Raw genomic sequence first — 18,755 nt, 5'->3', positions numbered from 1 at the left:
CAGAGCACAGCAGTGTGAGGTCTCTCCAGGGACAGTACATAACACTGGCTGCAGAGAGCACAGAGCACAGCAGTGTGAGGTCTGATTACACATCTCTCCAGGGACAGTACATAACACTGGCTGCAGAGTGACATGTGGCCATGAGATGTGTGGCCCTGGGGACCGGATCCTCCCTCTTACAGGTTTCCTTCTCTCCATCTTCCTGCACTGAATAATTAATGATGATCAATATTTCACGCGCTGAGACTAATTATCCCGAACAATGAAAGAGCGGACACTGATCCTGCGTCACCAGGACAACCCCGACATGGACCAAAGCGGCACCCGCTAACAGGGGAAGGGAACCTGCAGGATAAGCACAGGACTCCGGGTCACTACCCCTCCCCCCCATATACATGGCAGAGAACTATATAACCCCTGTACTGTGACATCACTGTGTGTATTATCCTGTACTGTGACATCACTGTGTGTATTATCTCTGTACTGTGACATCACTGTGTGTATTATCCCTGTACTGTGACATCACTGTGTGTATTATCCCTGTACTGTGACATCACTGTGTGTATTATCCCTGTACTGTGACATCACTGTGTGTATTATCTCTGTACTGTGACATCACTGTGTGTATTATCTCTGTACTGTGACATCACTGTGTGTATTATCTCTGTACTGTGACATCACTGTGTGTATTATCTCTGTACTGTGACATCACTGTGTGTATTATCCTGTACTGTGACATCACTGTGTGTATTATCTCTGTACTGTGACATCACTGTGTGTATTATCTCTGTACTGTGACATCACTGTGTGTATTATCTCTGTACTGTGACATCACTGTGTGTATTATCTCTGTACTGTGACATCACTGTGTGTATTATCTCTGTACTGTGACATCACTGTGTGTATTATCCCTGTACTGTGACATCACTGTGTGTATTATCCCTGTACTGTGACATCGCTGTGTGTATTATCCTGTACTGTGACATCAGTGTGTGTATTATCTCTGTACTGTGACATCACTGTGTGTATTATCCCTGTACTGTGACATCACTGTGTGTATTATCCCCTGTACTGTGACATCAATGTGTGTATTATCCCTGTGCTGTGACATCACTGTGTGTATTATCTCTGTACTGTGACATCACTGTGTGTATTATCCCCTGTACTGTGACATCACTGTGTGTATTATCCCCTGTACTGTGACATCACTGTGTGTATTATCTCTGTACTGTGACATCACTGTGTGTATTATCTCTGTACTGTGACATCACTGTGTGTATTATCCCTGTACTGTGACATCACTGTGTGTATTATCCCTGTACTGTGACATCACTGTATGTATTATCCCTGTACTGTGACATCACTGTGTATTATCCCTGTACTGTGACATCACTGTGTGTATTATCCCTGTACTGTGACATCACTGTGTGTATTATCTCTGTACTGTGACATCACTGTGTGTATTATCCCTGTACTGTGACATCGCTGTGTGTATTATCCCTGTACTGTGACATCACTGTGTGTATTATCCCTGTACTGTGACATCACTGTGTGTATTATTCCTGTACTGTGACATCACTGTGTGTATTATCCTGTACTGTGACATCACTGTGTGTATTATCCCTGTACTGTGACATCACTGTGTGTACTATCCCTGTACTGTGACATCACTGTGTGTATTATCCCTGTACTGTGACATCACTGTGTGTATTATCTCTGTACTGTGACATCACTGTGTGTATTATCCCTGTACTGTGACATCACTGTGTGTATTATCTCTGTACTGTGACATCACTGTGTGTATTATCCCTGTACTGTGACATCACTGTGTGTATTATCTCTGTACTGTGACATCACTGTGTGTATTATCCCCTGTACAGTGACATCACTGTGTGTATTATCCCTGTACTGTGACATCACTGTGTGTATTATCCCTGTACTGTGACATCACTGTGTGTATTATCCCTGTACTGTGACATCACTGTGTGTATTATCCCTGTACTGTGACATCGCTGTGTGTATTATCCCTGTACTGTGACATCACTGTGTGTATTATCCCTGTACTGTGACATCACTGTGTGTATTATCCCTGTACTGTGACATCACTGTGTGTATTATCCTGTACTGTGACATCACTGTGTGTATTATCCCTGTCCTGTGACATCACTGTGTGTATTATCCCTGTACTGTGACATCACTGTGTGTATTATCCCTGTACTGTGACATCACTGTGTGTATTATCTCTGTACTGTGACATCGCTGTGTGTATTATCCCTGTCCTGTGACATCACTGTGTGTATTATCCTGTACTGTGACATCACTGTGTGTATTATCTCTGTACTGTGACATCACTGTGTGTATTATCTCTGTACTGTGACATCACTGTGTGTATTATCCCTGTACTGTGACATCACTGTGTGTATTATCCCTGTACTGTGACATCACTGTGTGTATTATCTCTGTACTGTGACATCACTGTGTGTATTATCCCTGTACTGTGACATCACTGTGTGTATTATCCCTGTACTGTGACATCACTGTGTGTATTATCTCTGTACTGTGACATCACTGTGTGTATTATCTCTGTACTGTGACATCACTGTGTGTATTATCCCTGTACTGTGACATCACTGTGTGTATTATCTCTGTACTGTGACATCACTGTGTGTATTATCTCTGTACTGTGACATCACTGTGTGTATTATCCCTGTACTGTGACATCACTGTGTGTATTATCCCTGTACTGTGACATCACTGTGTGTATTATCTCTGTACTGTGACATCACTGTGTGTATTATCTCTGTACTGTGACATCACTGCGTGTATTATCCCTGTACTGTGACATCACTGCGTGTATTATCTCTGTACTGTGACATCACTGTGTGTATTATCCCTGTACTGTGACATCACTGTGTGTATTATCCCTGTACTGTGACATCACTGCGTGTATTATCCCTGTACTGTGACATCACGGTGTGTATTTTCTCTGTACTGTGACATCACTGGGGCCCCGGCAGGGAGCGCACACTCCGGGGCCCCTTTAAGCCTCCTCCACTGCCGCAGCTCGTTCCAGTTTTTGGCCTAATTACCATGATGAGATCTGGGACGCCCGGAGCCTCACGAAGAAAATAAATGATAAAACGAGTGCGGCCCCAGCCAGAGAGATGGACACAGGAATAACACAAGCAGCACAGCAGTGTGAGGACATCACCCAACTGCTACTATCCAGGAATGTACTGTAAATCCACAGATCACAGTCCTGCTGCTACTAACAACATACACACAGGGACAATACATAACACTGGCTGCAGAGAGCACAGAGCACAGCAGTGTGAGGTCTGATTACACATCTCTCCAGGGACAATACATAACACTGGCTGCAGAGAGCACAGGGCACAGCAGTGTGAGGTCTGATTACACATCTCTCCAGGGACAATACATAACACTGGCTGCAGAGAGCACAGAGCACAGCAGTGTGAGGTCTGATTACACATCTCTCCAGGGACAATACATAACACTGGCTGCAAAGAGCACAGAGCACAGCAGTGTGAGGTCTGATTACACATCTCTCCAGGGACAATACATAACACTGGCTGCAGAGAGCACAGAGCACAGCAGTGTGAGGTCTGATTACACATCTCTCCAGGGACAGTACATAACACTGGCTGCAGAGAGCACAGAGCACAGCAGTGTGAGGTCTGATTACACATCTCTCCAGGGACAATACATAGCACTGGCTGCAGGGAGCACAGAGCACAGCAGTGTGAGGTCTGATTACACATCTCTCCAGGGACAATACATAACACTGGCTGCAGAGAGCACAGAGCACAGCAGTGTGAGGTCTGATTACACATCTCTCCAGGGACAATACATAACACTGGCTGCAGAGAGCACAGAGCACAGCAGTGTGAGGTCTGATTACACATCTCTCCAGGGACAATACATAACACTGGCTGCAGAGAGCACAGAGCACAGCAGTGTGAGGTCTGATTACACATCTCTCCAGGGACAATACATAACACTGGCTGCAGAGAACACAGAGCACAGCAGTGTGAGGTCTGATTACACATCTCTCCAGGGACAATACATAACACTGGCTGCAGAGAGCACAGAGCACAGCAGTGTGAGGTCTGATTACACATCTCTCCAGGGACAGTACATAACACAGGCTGCAGAGAGCACAGAGCACAGCAGTGTGAGGTCTGATTACACATCTCCAGGGACAATACATAACACTGACTGCAGAGAGCACAGAGCACAGCAGTGTGAGGTCTGATTACACATCTCTCCAGGGACAATACATAACACTGGCTGCAGAGAGCACAGAGCACAGCAGTGTGAGGTATGATTACACATCTCTCCAGGGACAGTACATAACACTGGCTGCAGAGAGCACAGAGCACAGCAGTGTGAGGTATGATTACACATCTCTCCAGGTACAATGCATAACACTGGCTGCAGAGAGCACAGAGCACAGCAGTGTGAGGTCTGATCACACATCTCTCCAGGGACAATACATAACACTGGCTGCAGAGAGCACAGAGCACAGCAGTGTGAGGTCTGATTACACATCTCTCCAGGGACAATACATAACACTGGCTGCAGAGAGCACAGAGCACAGCAGTGTGAGGTCTGATTACACATCTCTCCAGGGACAATACATAACACTGGCTGCAGAGAGCACAGAGCACAGCAGTGTGAGGTCTGATTACACATCTCTCCAGGGACAATACATAGCACTGGCTGCAGAGAGCACAGAGCACAGCAGTGTGAGGTCTGGTTACACATCTCTCCAGGGACAATACATAACACTGGCTGCAGAGAGCACAGAGCACAGCAGTGTGAGGTCTGATTACACATCTCTCCAGGGACAATACATAACACTGGCTGCAGAGAGCACAGAGCACAGCAGTGTGAGGTCTGATTACACATCTCTCCAGGGACAATACATAACACTGGCTGCAGAGAGCACAGAGCACAGCAGTGTGAGGTCTGATTACACATCTCTCCAGGGACAGTACATAACACAGGCTGCAGAGAGCACAGAGCACAGCAGTGTGAGGTATGATTACACATCTCTCCAGGGACAGTACATAACACTGGCTGCAGAGAGCACAGAGCACAGCAGTGTGAGGTATGATTACACATCTCTCCAGGTACAATGCATAACACTGGCTGCAGAGAGCACAGAGCACAGCAGTGTGAGGTCTGATTACACATCTCTCCAGGGACAATACATAACACTGGCTGCAGAGAGCACAGAGCACAGCAGTGTGAGGTCTGATTACACATCTCTCCAGGGACAGTACATAACACTGGCTGCAGAGAGCACAGAGCACAGCAGTGTGAGGTCTGATTACACATCTCTCCAGGGACAGTACATAACACTGGCTGCAGAGAGCACAGAGCACAGCAGTGTGAGGTCAGATTACACATCTCTCCAGGGACAGTACATAACACTGGCTGCAGAGAGCACAGAGCACAGCAGTGTGAGTATAAAGCATAAGTGTCTGCAGTCTGCGGGGTCACACCTGTGGATGTAGCCCCCCATCACCGTTCTGCAGGGCCCCTAGTAGGTCATGTGACTCGTCTGTATGCTGCAGCTGTTCGCGGCTTTATCATCTGTGACAGGAAGCCGTTGCTCAGTGTCAGTCTGCAGAGCGTCGCAGCCAGTTGCTAGGGAGCCCGTCACCCTGACACTGCGCCTGCGGGGGATAATGAGCGCCTTTTTTCGTCTCCGCGGGCTGAAGTGGTCGCTGAGATTCTGCACGCCTCGCACTAATCTGAGATCTGCTATTTCTGGGCCCTGAATTAGTATCTGCCGGATAAATATAGCGGCCCACCTGCAGGTCACGTGACTGGAAGGAGCGGGGGGCCGTCTCTGCGCCACGCCGAGTGCAGCGGGGGCCGGGTGTACTGTCACCCCAATTACCGCCACATTGTCCGCATCTTCCGACCCATTTCACCGTCACACAGAGACTAATCCAGCAGAGACTGAAGAGATGAGAGGCCGCGACCCAAACCCCAATCATCTGCAGTCACATGACCTCATCAGACCTCTGCTGTCTGTCACAGAATGGACACCAGGACAACGACAGTCACCATAGATGTTACCCAGAATGCAATGCAGAATGCTGACACTTCTCACAGCTGAGGGTTTGTCACAGCCGTTTCAGTGTATCAATGTATCAGCGCAGGTCTCAGCAATGAAAGATTACACGAACCCTCTGCATCTGTACCCAGTACATAGAAGCCAGTATTATAGTAGTTATATTCCTGTACATAGGGGGCAGTATTATAGTAGTTATATTCCTGTACATAGGGGGCAGTATTATAGTAGTTATATTCCTGTACATAGGGGGCAGTATTATAGTAGTTATATTCCTGTACATAGGGGGCAGTATTATAGTAGTTATATTCCTGTACATAGGGGGCAGTATTATAGTAGTTATATTCCTGTACATAGGGGGCAGTATTATAGGAGTTATATTTCTGTACATAGGGGGCAGTATTATAGTAGTTATATTCCTGTACATAGGGGGCAGTATTATAGTAGTTATATTCCTGTACATAGGGGGCAGTATTATAGGAGTTATATTTCTGTACATAGGGGGCAGTATTATAGTAGTTATATTCCTGTACATAGGGGGCAGTATTATAGTAGTTATATTCTTGTACATAGGGGGCAGTATTATAGTAGTTATATTCCTGTACATAGGAGGCAGTATTATAGTAGTTATATTCCTGTACATAGGGGGCAGTATTATAGTAGTTATATTCCTGTACATAGGGGCAGTATTATAGTAGCTATATTCCTGTACATAGGGGGCAGTATTATAGTAGTTATATTCCTGTACATAGAGGGCAGTATTATAGTAGTTATATTCCTGTACATAGGGGGCAGTATTATAGTAGTTATATTCTTGTACATAGGGGGCAGTATTATAGTAGTTATATCCCTGTACATAGGGGGCAGGATTATAGTAGTTATATTCCTGTACATAGGGGGCAGTATTATAGTAGTTATATTCCTGTACATAGGGGGCAGTATTATAGTAGTTATATTCTTGTACATAGGGGGCAGTATTATAGTAGTTATATTCTTGTACATAGGGGGCAGTATTATAGTAGTTATATCCCTGTACATAGGGGGCAGGATTATAGTAGTTATATTCCTGTACATAGGGGGCAGTATTATAGTAGTTATATTCCTGTACATAGGGGGCAGTATTATAGTAGTTATATTCCTGTACATAGGGGGCAGTATTATAGGAGTTATATTCCTGTACATAGGGGGCAGTATTATAGTAGTTATATTCCTGTACATAGGGGGCAGTATTATAGGAGTTATATTTCTGTACATAGGGGGCAGTATTATAGTAGTTATATTCCTGTACATAGGGGGCAGTATTATAGTAGTTATATTCCTGTACATAGGGGGCAGTATTATAGGAGTTATATTTCTGTACATAGGGGGCAGTATTATAGTAGTTATATTCCTGTACATAGGGGGCAGTATTATAGTAGTTATATTCCTGTACATAGGGGGCAGTATTATAGTAGTTATATTCTTGTACATAGGGGGCAGTATTATAGTAGTTATATTCTTGTACATAGGGGGCAGTATTATAGTAGTTATATCCCTGTACATAGGGGGCAGGATTATAGTAGTTATATTCCTGTACATAGGGGGCAGTATTATAGTAGTTATATTCCTGTACATAGGGGGCAGTATTATAGTAGTTATATTCTTGTACATAGGGGGCAGTATTATAGTAGTTATATTCTTGTACATAGGGGGCAGTATTATAGTAGTTATATCCCTGTACATAGGGGGCAGGATTATAGTAGTTATATTCCTGTACATAGGGGGCAGTATTATAGTAGTTATATTCCTGTACATAGGGAGCAGTATTATAGTAGTTATATTCTTGTACATAGGGGGCAGTATTATAGTAGTTATATTCTTGTACATAGGGGGCAGTATTATAGTAGTTATATTCCTGTACATAGGGGGCAGTATTATAGTAGTTATATTCTTGTACATAGGGAGCAGTATTATAGTAGTTATATTCTTGTACATAGGGGGCAGTATCATAGTAGTTATATTCTTGTACATAGGGGGCAGTATTATAGTAGTTATATTCTTGTACATAGGGGGCAGTATTATAGTAGTTATATTCTTGTACATAGGGGGCAGTATTATAGTAGTTATATTCCTGTACACAGGGGGCAGTATTATAGTAGTTATATTCCTGTACATAGGGGGCAGCATTATAGTAGTTATATTCCTGTACATAGGGGGCAGTATTATAGTAGTTATATTCCTGTACATAGGGGGCAGTATTATAGTAGTTATATTCTTGTACATAGGGGGCAGTATTATAGTAGTTATATTCCTGTACATAGGGGGCAGTATTATAGTAGTTATATTCCTGTACATAGGGGGCAGTATTATAGTAGTTATATTCCTGTACATAGGGGGCAGTATTATAGTAGTTATATTCCTGTACATAGGGGGCAGTATTATAGTAGTTATATTCCTGTACATAGGGGGCAGTATTATAGTAGTTATATTCCTGTACATAGGGGGCAGTATTATAGCAGTTATAATCTTGTACATAAGGGACAGTATTATAGTAGTTATATTCTTGTACATAGGGGGCAGTATTATAGTAGTTATACTCCTGTACATAGGGGGCAGTATTATAGCAGTTATAATCTTGTACATAGGGGACAGTATTATAGCAGTTATATTCCTGTACATAGGGGGCAGTATTATAGTAGTTATATTCCTGTACATAGGGGGCAGTATTATAGCAGTTATATTCTTGTACATAGGGGACAGTATTATAGCAGTTATATTCCTGTACATAGGGGGCAGTATTATAGCAGTTATATTCCTGTACATAGGGGGCAGTATTATAGTAGTTATATTCCTGTACATAGGGGGCAGTATTATAGTAGTTATATCCCTGTACATAGGGGGCAGTATTATAGTAGTTATATTCTTGTACATAGGGGGCAGTATTATAGTAGTTATATTCTTGTACATAGGGGGCAGTATTATAGTAGTTATATTCCTGTACATAGGGGGCAGTATTATAGTGGTTATATTCTTGTACATAGGGGGCAGTATTATAGTAGTTATACTCCTGTACATAGGGAGCAGTATTATAGTAGTTATATTCTTGTACATAGGGGGCAGCATTATAGTAGTTATATTCCTGTACATAGGGGGCAGTATTATAGTAGTTATATTCCTGTACATAGGGGGCAGTATTATAGTAGTTATATTCTTGTACATAGGGGGCAGTATTATAGTAGTTATATTCCTGTACATAGGGGGCAGTATTATAGTAGTTATATTCCTGTACATAGGGGGCAGTATTATAGTAGTTATATTCTTGTACATAGGGGGCAGTATTATAGTAGTTATATTCCTGTACATAGGGGGCAGTATTATAGTAGTTATATTCCTGTACATAGGAGGCAGTATTATAGTAGTTATATTCTTGTACATAGGGGGCAGTATTATAGTAGTTATATTCTTGTACATAGGGGGCAGTATTATAGTAGTTATATTCTTGTACATAGGGGGCAGTATTATAGTAGTTATATTCTTGTACATAGGGGGCAGTATTATAGTAGTTATATTCTTGTACATAGGGGGCAGTATTATAGTAGTTATATTCTTGTACATAGGGTGCAGTATTATAGTAGTTATATCCCTGTACATAGGGTGCAGTATTATAGTAGTTATATTCCTGTACATAGGGGGCAGTATTATAGTAGTTATATTCTTGTACATAGGGTGCAGTATTATAGTAGTTATATTCCTGTACATAGGGGGCAGTATTATAGTAGTTATATTCTTGTACATAGGGGCAGTATTATAGTAGTTATATTCTTGTACATAGGAGGCAGTATTATAGTAGTTATATTCCTGTACATAGGGGGCAGTATTATAGTAGTTATATTCCTGTACATAGGGGGCAGTATTATAGTAGATATACTCCTGTATATAGGGGGCAGTATTATAGTAGTTATATTCCTGTACATAGGGGCAGTATTATAGTAGTTATATTCCTGTACATAGGGGGCAGTATTATAGTAGTTATATTCTTGTACATAGGGGGCAGTATTATAGTAGTTATATTCTTGTACATAGGGGGCAGTATTATAGTAGTTATATTCCTGTACATAGGGGGCAGTATTATAGTAGTTATATTCCTGTACATAGGGGCAGTATTATAGTAGTTATATTCCTGTACATAGGGGCAGTATTATAGTAGTTATATTCCTGTACATAGGGGGCAGTATTATAGTAGTTATATTCTTGTACATAGGGGGCAGTATTATAGTAGTTATATTCTTGTACATAGGGGGCAGTATTATAGTAGTTATATTCCTGTACATAGGGGGCAGTATTATAGTAGTTATATCCCTATACATAGGGGGCAGTATTATAGTAGTTATATTCTTGTACATAGGGGGCAGTATTATAGTAGTTATATTCTTGTACATAGGGGGCAGTATTATAGTAGTTATATTCCTGTACATAGGGGGCAGTATTATAGTAGTTATATTCTTGTACATAGGGGCAGTATTATAGTAGTTATATTCTTGTACATAGGAGGCAGTATTATAGTAGTTATATTCTTGTACATAGGGGCAGTATTATAGTAGTTATATTCCTGTACATAGGGGGCAGTATTATAGTAGTTATATTCCTGTACATAGGGGGCAGTATTATAGTAGTTATATTCTTGTACATAGGAGGCAGTATTATAGTAGTTATATTCCTGTACATAGGGGGCAGTATTATAGTAGTTATATTCCTGTACATAGGGGGCAGTATTATAGTAGTTATATTCTTGTACATAGGAGGCAGTATTATAGTAGTTATATTCCTGTACATAGGGGGCAGTATTATAGTAGTTATATTCCTGTACATAGGTGGCAGTATTATAGTAGTTATATTCCTGTACATAAGGGGCAGTATTATAGTAGTTATATTCTTGTACATAGGGGGCAGTATTATAGTAGTTATATTCCTGTACATAGGGGGCAGTATTATAGTAGTTATATTCTTGTACATAGGAGGCAGTATTATAGTAGTTATATTCTTGTACATAGGGGGCAGTATTATAGTAGTTATATTCTTGTACATAGGGGGCAGTATTATAGTAGTTATATTCCTGTACATAGGGGGCAGTATTATAGTAGTTATATTCTTGTACATAGGGGGCAGTATTATAGTAGTTATATTCTTGTACATAGGGGGCAGTATTATAGTAGTTATATTCTTGTACATAGGGGCAGATTAGATCTATACATGAATTGTTTGCTTAAAACTATAGAAATGAATCCATGATGAGGTCATAGAGTGTAAATGGCTTGTGGAATTGGCTGCTGATTCCTCCCCACATCTTGCAGTAATACGGATACATTCCTGGTGCGTCACATTGTGTTACGTGTAATGTATCCGCAGTACGGCAGGTGGGACCATTCCTCACACTCTCGTCTCGGTCACTCGCTCTCCTGCGGTCACCCGCCGCCCTGTCAGACGCCCATCAGTGCAGAGCGCTCGCCCCGGGGACGCTGCAGAACGAGTGATTTACTGGTAATAACAGGATTAGGCGGCCGCCTCCTCCCCGGCCTCTGTCACCCACAAGTGTCACCTCCAGGGACAAGAAATCCAATCAAGATTCGCCGCTGTCTTGGAGAAGCTGCAGCCCAAAGCACGGCGCAGATTGCCAAAAAACCGCGGCTAGCAGCGCCAGGCGCACATTAATCACCACCCGGGGGGACGGGGCCCGGCACATCCATTTGTCAGAAGCCGCACCACATAACTTATTGCAGACACATTAGCATCTCATTTGCATGTCATTAGTGGAGCGAGCGCTGCGTGTTTGTGGGACGCCGCATACAACGCTAACAGCACCATCAGTAGCTGGAACCGGCTCTCCGAATCACAAAGCCGGAAAGAGGGGAGGGATAGGAGGGGCGCATCCAAATCATCCCTGCGCCATCACAGGACAGAGCTAGATGGCGGCATCACTGCCTGGAACAGCAGCGTCATTTAACCTCCACAACCTTGACCCATGAACCCTGACCCCAAGTCTCACTACAATCACTGCTGCTACTGCTCACATCAACATCCAATATATTCAAATAGTTTATTCCGGTCATCTGCTCCGGGGAAAGCTGGTGCGTCCTGCGCCGGCCCCGCGCCTCCCCTCTGCCTGCGTGTGCGCCCGGCCCCCGCGCCTCCCCTCTGCCTGTGTGTGGGCCCGGCGCCTCCCCTCCGCCTGCGTGTGCGCCCGGCCCCCGCGCCTCCCCTCCGCCTGCGTGTGCGCCCGGCCCCACTCCTGCCCTCCGCCTGTGTGTGCGCCCGGCCCCGCTCCTGCCCTCCGCCTGTGTGTGCGCACGGCCCCCGCGCCTCCCCTCCGCCTGTGTGTGCGCCCGGCCCCGCGCCTCCCCTCCGCCTGTGTGTGCGCCCGGCCCCGCTCCTGCCCTCCGCCTGTGTGTGCGTCCGGCCCCGCTCCTGCCCTCCGCCTGTGTGTGCGTCCGGCCCCGCGCCTCCCCTCCGCCTGTGTGTGCGCCCAGCCCCGCGCCTCCCCTCCGCCTGTGTGTGCGCCCGGCCCCGCTCCTGCCCTCCGCCTGTGTGTGCGTCCGGCCCCGCGCCTCCCCTCCGCCTGTGTGCGCGCCCGGCCCCGCTCCTGCCCTCCGCCTGTGTGTGCGTCCGGCCCCACGCCTCCCCTCCGCCTGTGTGTGCGCCTGGCCCCGCTCCTGCCGTCGGTCTGTGTGTGCGCCTGGCCCCGCTCCTGCCGTCGGTCTGTGTGAGCCCGGTCTGTACCATGTGGGCACTATACTCCGGTTAAGTTGGTTTTTAGTCCCTGTGAGCACTTTATTACAGGTCCCTGGGGATGAAACGTCTGCCGGGACCACAACCCTGGAGATTTAGTAACTTGATCTTTTTTGATGTTGCACTTCCAGCGGTGGAGGAAGGACGGCGATCACAGCAGATAACGGAACGACTTCTCAGCGAGACAGCGCGGGACGCTCCTCCTGCGCTTAATTAAAATAATAAAGAAAGTCTGGGTGACAGTGCGACAGCATCCGGGGGAGGCCTCCGCTGGTAGGACGCACATACATTATTCATGAGAGCCGCCATCATTAACAGCCACAACATATGTTCCCGAAAGAGAGGAGGAGGAGGAGGGCGCCAGCAACACACAGACCGGCCGCTCAGGAGCCGGGGAAAGCTGAGTAAAGCATGAATACATATCACTGGGCAGATCTGCTCAGGAGCCTGGGAAAGCTGAGTAACGCATGAATACATATCACTGGGCAGATCTGCTCAGGAGCCGGGGAAAGCTGTGTAACGCATGAATACATATCACTGGGCAGATCTGCTCAGGAGCTGGGGAAAGCTGAGTAACGCATGAATACATATCACTGGGCAGATCTGCTCAGGAGCCGGGGAAAGCTGAGTAACGCATGAATACATATCACTGGGCAGATCTGCTCAGGAGCTGGGGAAAGCTGAGTAACGCATGAATACATATCACTGGGCAGATCTGCTCAGGAGCTGGGGAAAGCTGAGTAACGCATGAATACATATCACTGGGCAGATCTGCTCAGGAGCTGGGGAAAGCTGAGTAACGCATGAATACATATCACTGGGCAGATCTGCTCAGGAGCTGGGGAAAGCTGAGTAACGCATGAATACATATCACTGGGCAGATCTGCTCAGGAGCCGGGGAAAGCTGAGTAACGCATGAATACATATCACTGGGCAGATCTGCTCAGGAGCCGGGGAAAGCTGAGTAACGCATGAATACATATCACTGGGCAGATCTGCTCAGGAGCCGGGGAAAGCTGAGTAACGCATGAATACATATCACTGGGCAGATCTGCTCAGGAGCCGGGGAAAGCTGAGTAACGCATGAATACATATCACTGGGCAGATCTGCTCAGGAGCCTGGGAAAGCTAGGTGGCAAATTCTGGACAAGAGGGAAATATACTGAGCCACAAGTATTGGAGGTTCTCACCCCCAGGCCTGAGCACAGGACACTGCAGCTCTACAGATATTGTGCAAAAAGGAAACAAAGAAATTGTAAAAGGAAACATAAAAGACAAATTCCAATTCAGCAGAAAGCCCCCAGGAGCCCCCCACCAGGAATGGGGCAGCCACAGCGGGCCCCGGGTCAGTACTCACCCCCTGTAACTGCTGAGCACCTGCAAAGTTCCTCATCACTTGGTGAAACTCTCGCTCCAGCCGCGTGGCCCAGTACTGCATCCTGCAAAAGAGGGGGACAGGGGGTCAGTGAGAATATGGGGGAGACCTGGGGAACATGGGGGGCCAGTGAGAATATGGGGGAGACCTGGAGAACATGGGGGCCAGTGAGAATATGGGGGAGACCTGGGGAACATGGGGGGTCAGAGAGAATATGGGGGAGACCTGGGGAACATGGGGGGTCAGTGAGAATATGGGGGAGACCTGGGGAACATGGAGGGTCAGTGAGAATATGGGGGAGACCTGGGGAACATGGGGGGCCAGTGAGAATATGGGGGAGACCTGGGGAACATGGGGGGCCAGTGAGAATATGGGGGAGACCTGGGGAACATGGGGGGTCAGTGAGAATATGGGGGAGACCTGGGGAACATGGAGGGCCAGTGAGAATATGGGGGAGACCTGGAGAATATGGGGGGTCAGAGAGAATATGGGGGAGACCTGGGGAACATGGAGGGCCAGTGAGAATATGGGGGAGACCTGGAGAATATGGGGGGTCAGTGAGAATATGGGGGAGACCTGGGGAACATGGAGGGTCAGTGAGAATATGGGGGAGACCTGGGGAACATGGGGGGCCAGTGAGAATATGGGGGAGACCTGGAGAATATGGGGGGTCAGTGAGAATATGGGGGAGACCTGGGGAACATGGAGGGCCAGTGAGAATATGGGGGAGACCTGGAGAATATGGGGGGTCAGTGAGAATATGGGGGAGACCTGGAGAACATGGGGGGCCAGTGAGAATATGGGGGAGACCTGGGGAACATGGGGGGTCAGTGAGAATATGGGGGAGACCTGGAGAACATGGGGGGCCAGTGAGAATATGGGGGAGACCTGGGGAACATGGGGGCCAGTGACAATATGGGGGAGACCTGGAGAATATGGGGGGTCAGAGAGAATATGGGGGAGACCTGGAGAACATGGGGGGCCAGTGAGAATATGGGGGAGACCTGGGGAACATGGAGGGCCAGTGAGAATATGGGGGAGACCTGGGGAACATGGGGGGTCAGTGAGAATATGGGGGAGACCTGGGGAACATGGGGGGCCAGTGAGAATATGGGGGAGACCTGGAGAACATGGGGGCCAGTGAGAATATGGGGGAGACCTGGGGAACATGGGGGGTCAGAGAGAATATGGGGGAGACCTGGGGAACATGGGGGGTCAGTGAGAATATGGGGGAGACCTGGGGAACATGGGGGGCCAGTGAGAATATGGGGGAGACCTGGGGAACATGGGGGGTCAGTGAGAATATGGGGGAGACCTGGGGAACATGGGGGGTCAGAGAGAATATGGGGGAGACCTGGGGAACATGGGGGGCCAGTGAGAATATGGGGGAGACCTGGAGATTATGGGGGGTCAGAGAGAATATGGGGGAGACCTGGAGAATATGGCGGGTCAGTGAGAATATGGGGGAGACCTGGGGAACATGGGGGGCCAGTGAGAATATGGGGGAGACCTGGAGATTATGGGGGGTCAGTGAGAAGCTGGGGGAGACCTGGAGATCATGGGGGGTCAGTGAGAAGTTGGGGGAGACCTGGAGATTATGGGGGGTCAGTGAGAAGCTGGGGGAGACCTGGAGAATATGGGGGGTCAGTAAATGTCAGAGCCCTGGTTGGGTCCGGTGAAGATTTCATGTCTTCTGAACTTTATGTTCCTGATCTAGTTCTCCTGCCGCAGCTGAGGATTTGTTACAATTGTTTCCTGTATCTTCAGTCTCTCTGATAAACTGTAACAAAACCTCCAGCTTTAGTCCTCAGCGTTCAGCCTGCGTCAGGATAAGTGCCCCTATTCACTGACAGCAAGCAGAGGTATGACAGTGTGCCGCTCTGGACCACCGCGTCTCCCAGGGGACGATCCGTTTAGCGCGGCCAATCAGGTGACAGATCTGCGTCTATCTGATATTCTTACATAATAATCAATAAGACACAAGTCTCGCCGGTCACGTGGCGCGGTGATGGATGGCCGTGGCGCAGCGCGGGGCTCATAATGAAGCGACGGTCATTAAACACGCGGCCCCGGACCTGTCCCCTGCGCGGCTTCTTTATCAATGTAAAGCAGGACATCCGGCTCAATCAATAGCGCGTTATCAGCGTGTAATGGCGGCATCCGCGCCACAGGGCAGCGTCCCCGGTGTGCCGCCATCACTCAGCCACCTCATGAGATTAACCCTTAGGAGGCAGCGGGGAGGCGCAGGTATACACAGCAGTGACGAGGAGCACTACAAGTCTCAGTAGGTTTGGGTCCGCCCTGATCCGGACAGAGACGCAGCTGCTGCGGCACCTCCATGAGCAGCCATTTTGGTTGTCACCCATCTTTCAGCCCCCGGCTTGTCACGTACCCCTCCGGCCTCATTAACCAGGCGCGTGCTGGGAGGTGGCGACCCAGAAAGGGTTAATGGCGCTGGTGACATCATGATCTCTTTCTTACTTAGAATAATGGCTTCCTTCACAGGCCGACAGACTGGAAATTACCTGTGAAATATATTTCCCCGGGCGCACCATCCGCACCATATAAATTACCCGCATTAATGGCCTCTGGAATCTTTCTCCCTCTAAACTCCTGTCAGGAAAACAACGGAGAACGACCGTCACCGCAAAGGCGCAATCCGGTGAGAGCGCGGCCCCCGGACCCCTCCCCGGCACAGAGGATCGGCGCCTCCTATAGTCAGCACTGACCTCAATACACAGCCAGCCCAGAATCCTGCACCCCAAGAGACCCCGCAGGACCCCCAAATCTACAGCTCACTGATACCCCAGGAATATGAGGGGTGGGGGCAAACACTGCTTATACAGCCCGGGCCCCTCACCACACAGACCGGGGCCCCTAACCCTCCAGGGACCAATCACCACACATCCAACACAATCACCGCCGATGTCTACAGAGAGGAAGTCACGCGCCACGTCCGCCGATGTCTACAGAGAGGAAGTCACGCGCCACGTCCGCCGATGTCTACAGAGAGGAAGTCACGCGCCACGTCCGCCGATGTCTACAGAGAGGAAGTCACGCGCCACGTCCGCCGATGTCTACAGAGAGGAAGTCACGCGCCACGTCCGCCGATGTCTACAGAGAGGAAGTCACGCGCCACGTCCGCCGATGTCTACAGAGAGGAAGTCACGCGCCACGTCCGCCGATGTCTACAGAGAGGAAGTCACGCGCCACGTCCGCCGATGTCTACAGAGAGGAAGTCACGCGCCACGTCCGCCGATGTCTACAGAGAGGAAGTCACGCGCCACGTCCGCCGATGTCTACAGAGAGGAAGTCACGCGCCACGTCCGCCGATGTCTACAGAGAGGAAGTCACGCGCCACGTCCGCCGATGTCTACAGAGAGGAAGTCACGCGCCACGTCCGCCGATGTCTACAGATAGGAAGTCACGCGCCACGTCCGCTGAAGTCTACAGATAGGAAGTCACGCGCCACGTCCGCCGATGTCTACAGATAGGAAGTCACGCGCCACGTCCGCTGAAGTCTACAGAGAGGAAGTCACGTGGGGCGTCGCTGAAGTCTACAGAGGACGCCACAATTGCAACCATTTCCATCAGTGACGGATCTGCATGGTGTAATGTAAGATTACGGCCAATCATGACACGAGACTTGTGTAGCCTTTGCTTAATTCTGACAACCAGATTTGTGCAGGCGCGGATGTTGTCAGACTCCTCCGGGGGTAAGTACACGAGATCTCCTGCTCCTGAAATCCCAGTGTTGAGGATCCTGTGCCGTGATCTCCGCCGCCGCTCGCTACTCCACATTCCGGGAGCGTCAGCGTTCACAAAGGGCAGCGCATAATGGGAAACAGAGCCGCTGCCTCTCGGAAAACAAATGAGTCCTGGGCACCCGGCGCCGGCGCGAGGAACCATCATCATCATCATAATAAGCTGCGGACAGCCACTGAGGAATAGGAGGCGAGATGGAGGCGATCCACTGCGTGTCAGCGTGATGTATGGCGCCGTATGTTATACATAAATAACCGCCTGGTGCTGCTGCAGATAACACGCATGAAGCTGGAAAGGGTTAACACGTGGCGGGTGTCACAATCAGACAGACAACGATCCGCCGCAGACCATTAACAGCCGCGCGTGTACACAACTTAATACCCGATCAATAAGCGATGAACCGCCGCGGGGACGCACGCCGTAACCCCTGCACCGCCACAGTGCACTCAACCGGACCGAGACCCGAGGCAGGAAACCGTAACCCAGCTTTCCAACAGCCCTGCAAGCATCACAGCTGCAAGGCTACACACCATGGCCAGTCATAACTCCACCCAGCTTTACTACATCCCTGAACAGCAGCTCAGCACACAGGAATAGATGTGTTATTTCTGTATGAAAGGGTTTACCTGCCATTCAGGGGCTTGGGAAAGGAGAGGGACAAGGGAAGGTCAAGCCAGAGAAAGCTAAGTGACCACCAGGATCTAACTGCAACCACAGGACACCAAACTCTTTATAACAAGAACC

General features: G+C 48.0%; 1 protein-coding gene across 3 annotated transcripts in view; it reads right to left on the bottom strand.

Moving 5' to 3' along the window:
- CACNA2D2 (calcium voltage-gated channel auxiliary subunit alpha2delta 2) overlaps window positions 1-18,755 on the bottom strand; it is a 217,657-nt gene that overhangs the window by 180,122 nt on the left and 18,780 nt on the right. For all 3 annotated transcript variants that reach the window (XM_072128014.1, XM_072128015.1, XM_072128016.1), the window contains exon 2: window positions 14,229-14,310. In XM_072128014.1, the coding sequence (XP_071984115.1) occupies window positions 14,229-14,309 (81 nt within the window). In that variant the 5' untranslated portion in view covers window position 14,310. The remainder of the gene's footprint in view (window positions 1-14,228; window positions 14,311-18,755) is intronic.

This window comes from Engystomops pustulosus, chromosome 10 (assembly GCF_040894005.1).
Source record: "Engystomops pustulosus chromosome 10, aEngPut4.maternal, whole genome shotgun sequence".
Classification (NCBI taxonomy): domain Eukaryota; kingdom Metazoa; phylum Chordata; class Amphibia; order Anura; family Leptodactylidae; genus Engystomops; species Engystomops pustulosus.
This window is presented reverse-complemented; position numbering and strand designations above follow the sequence as displayed.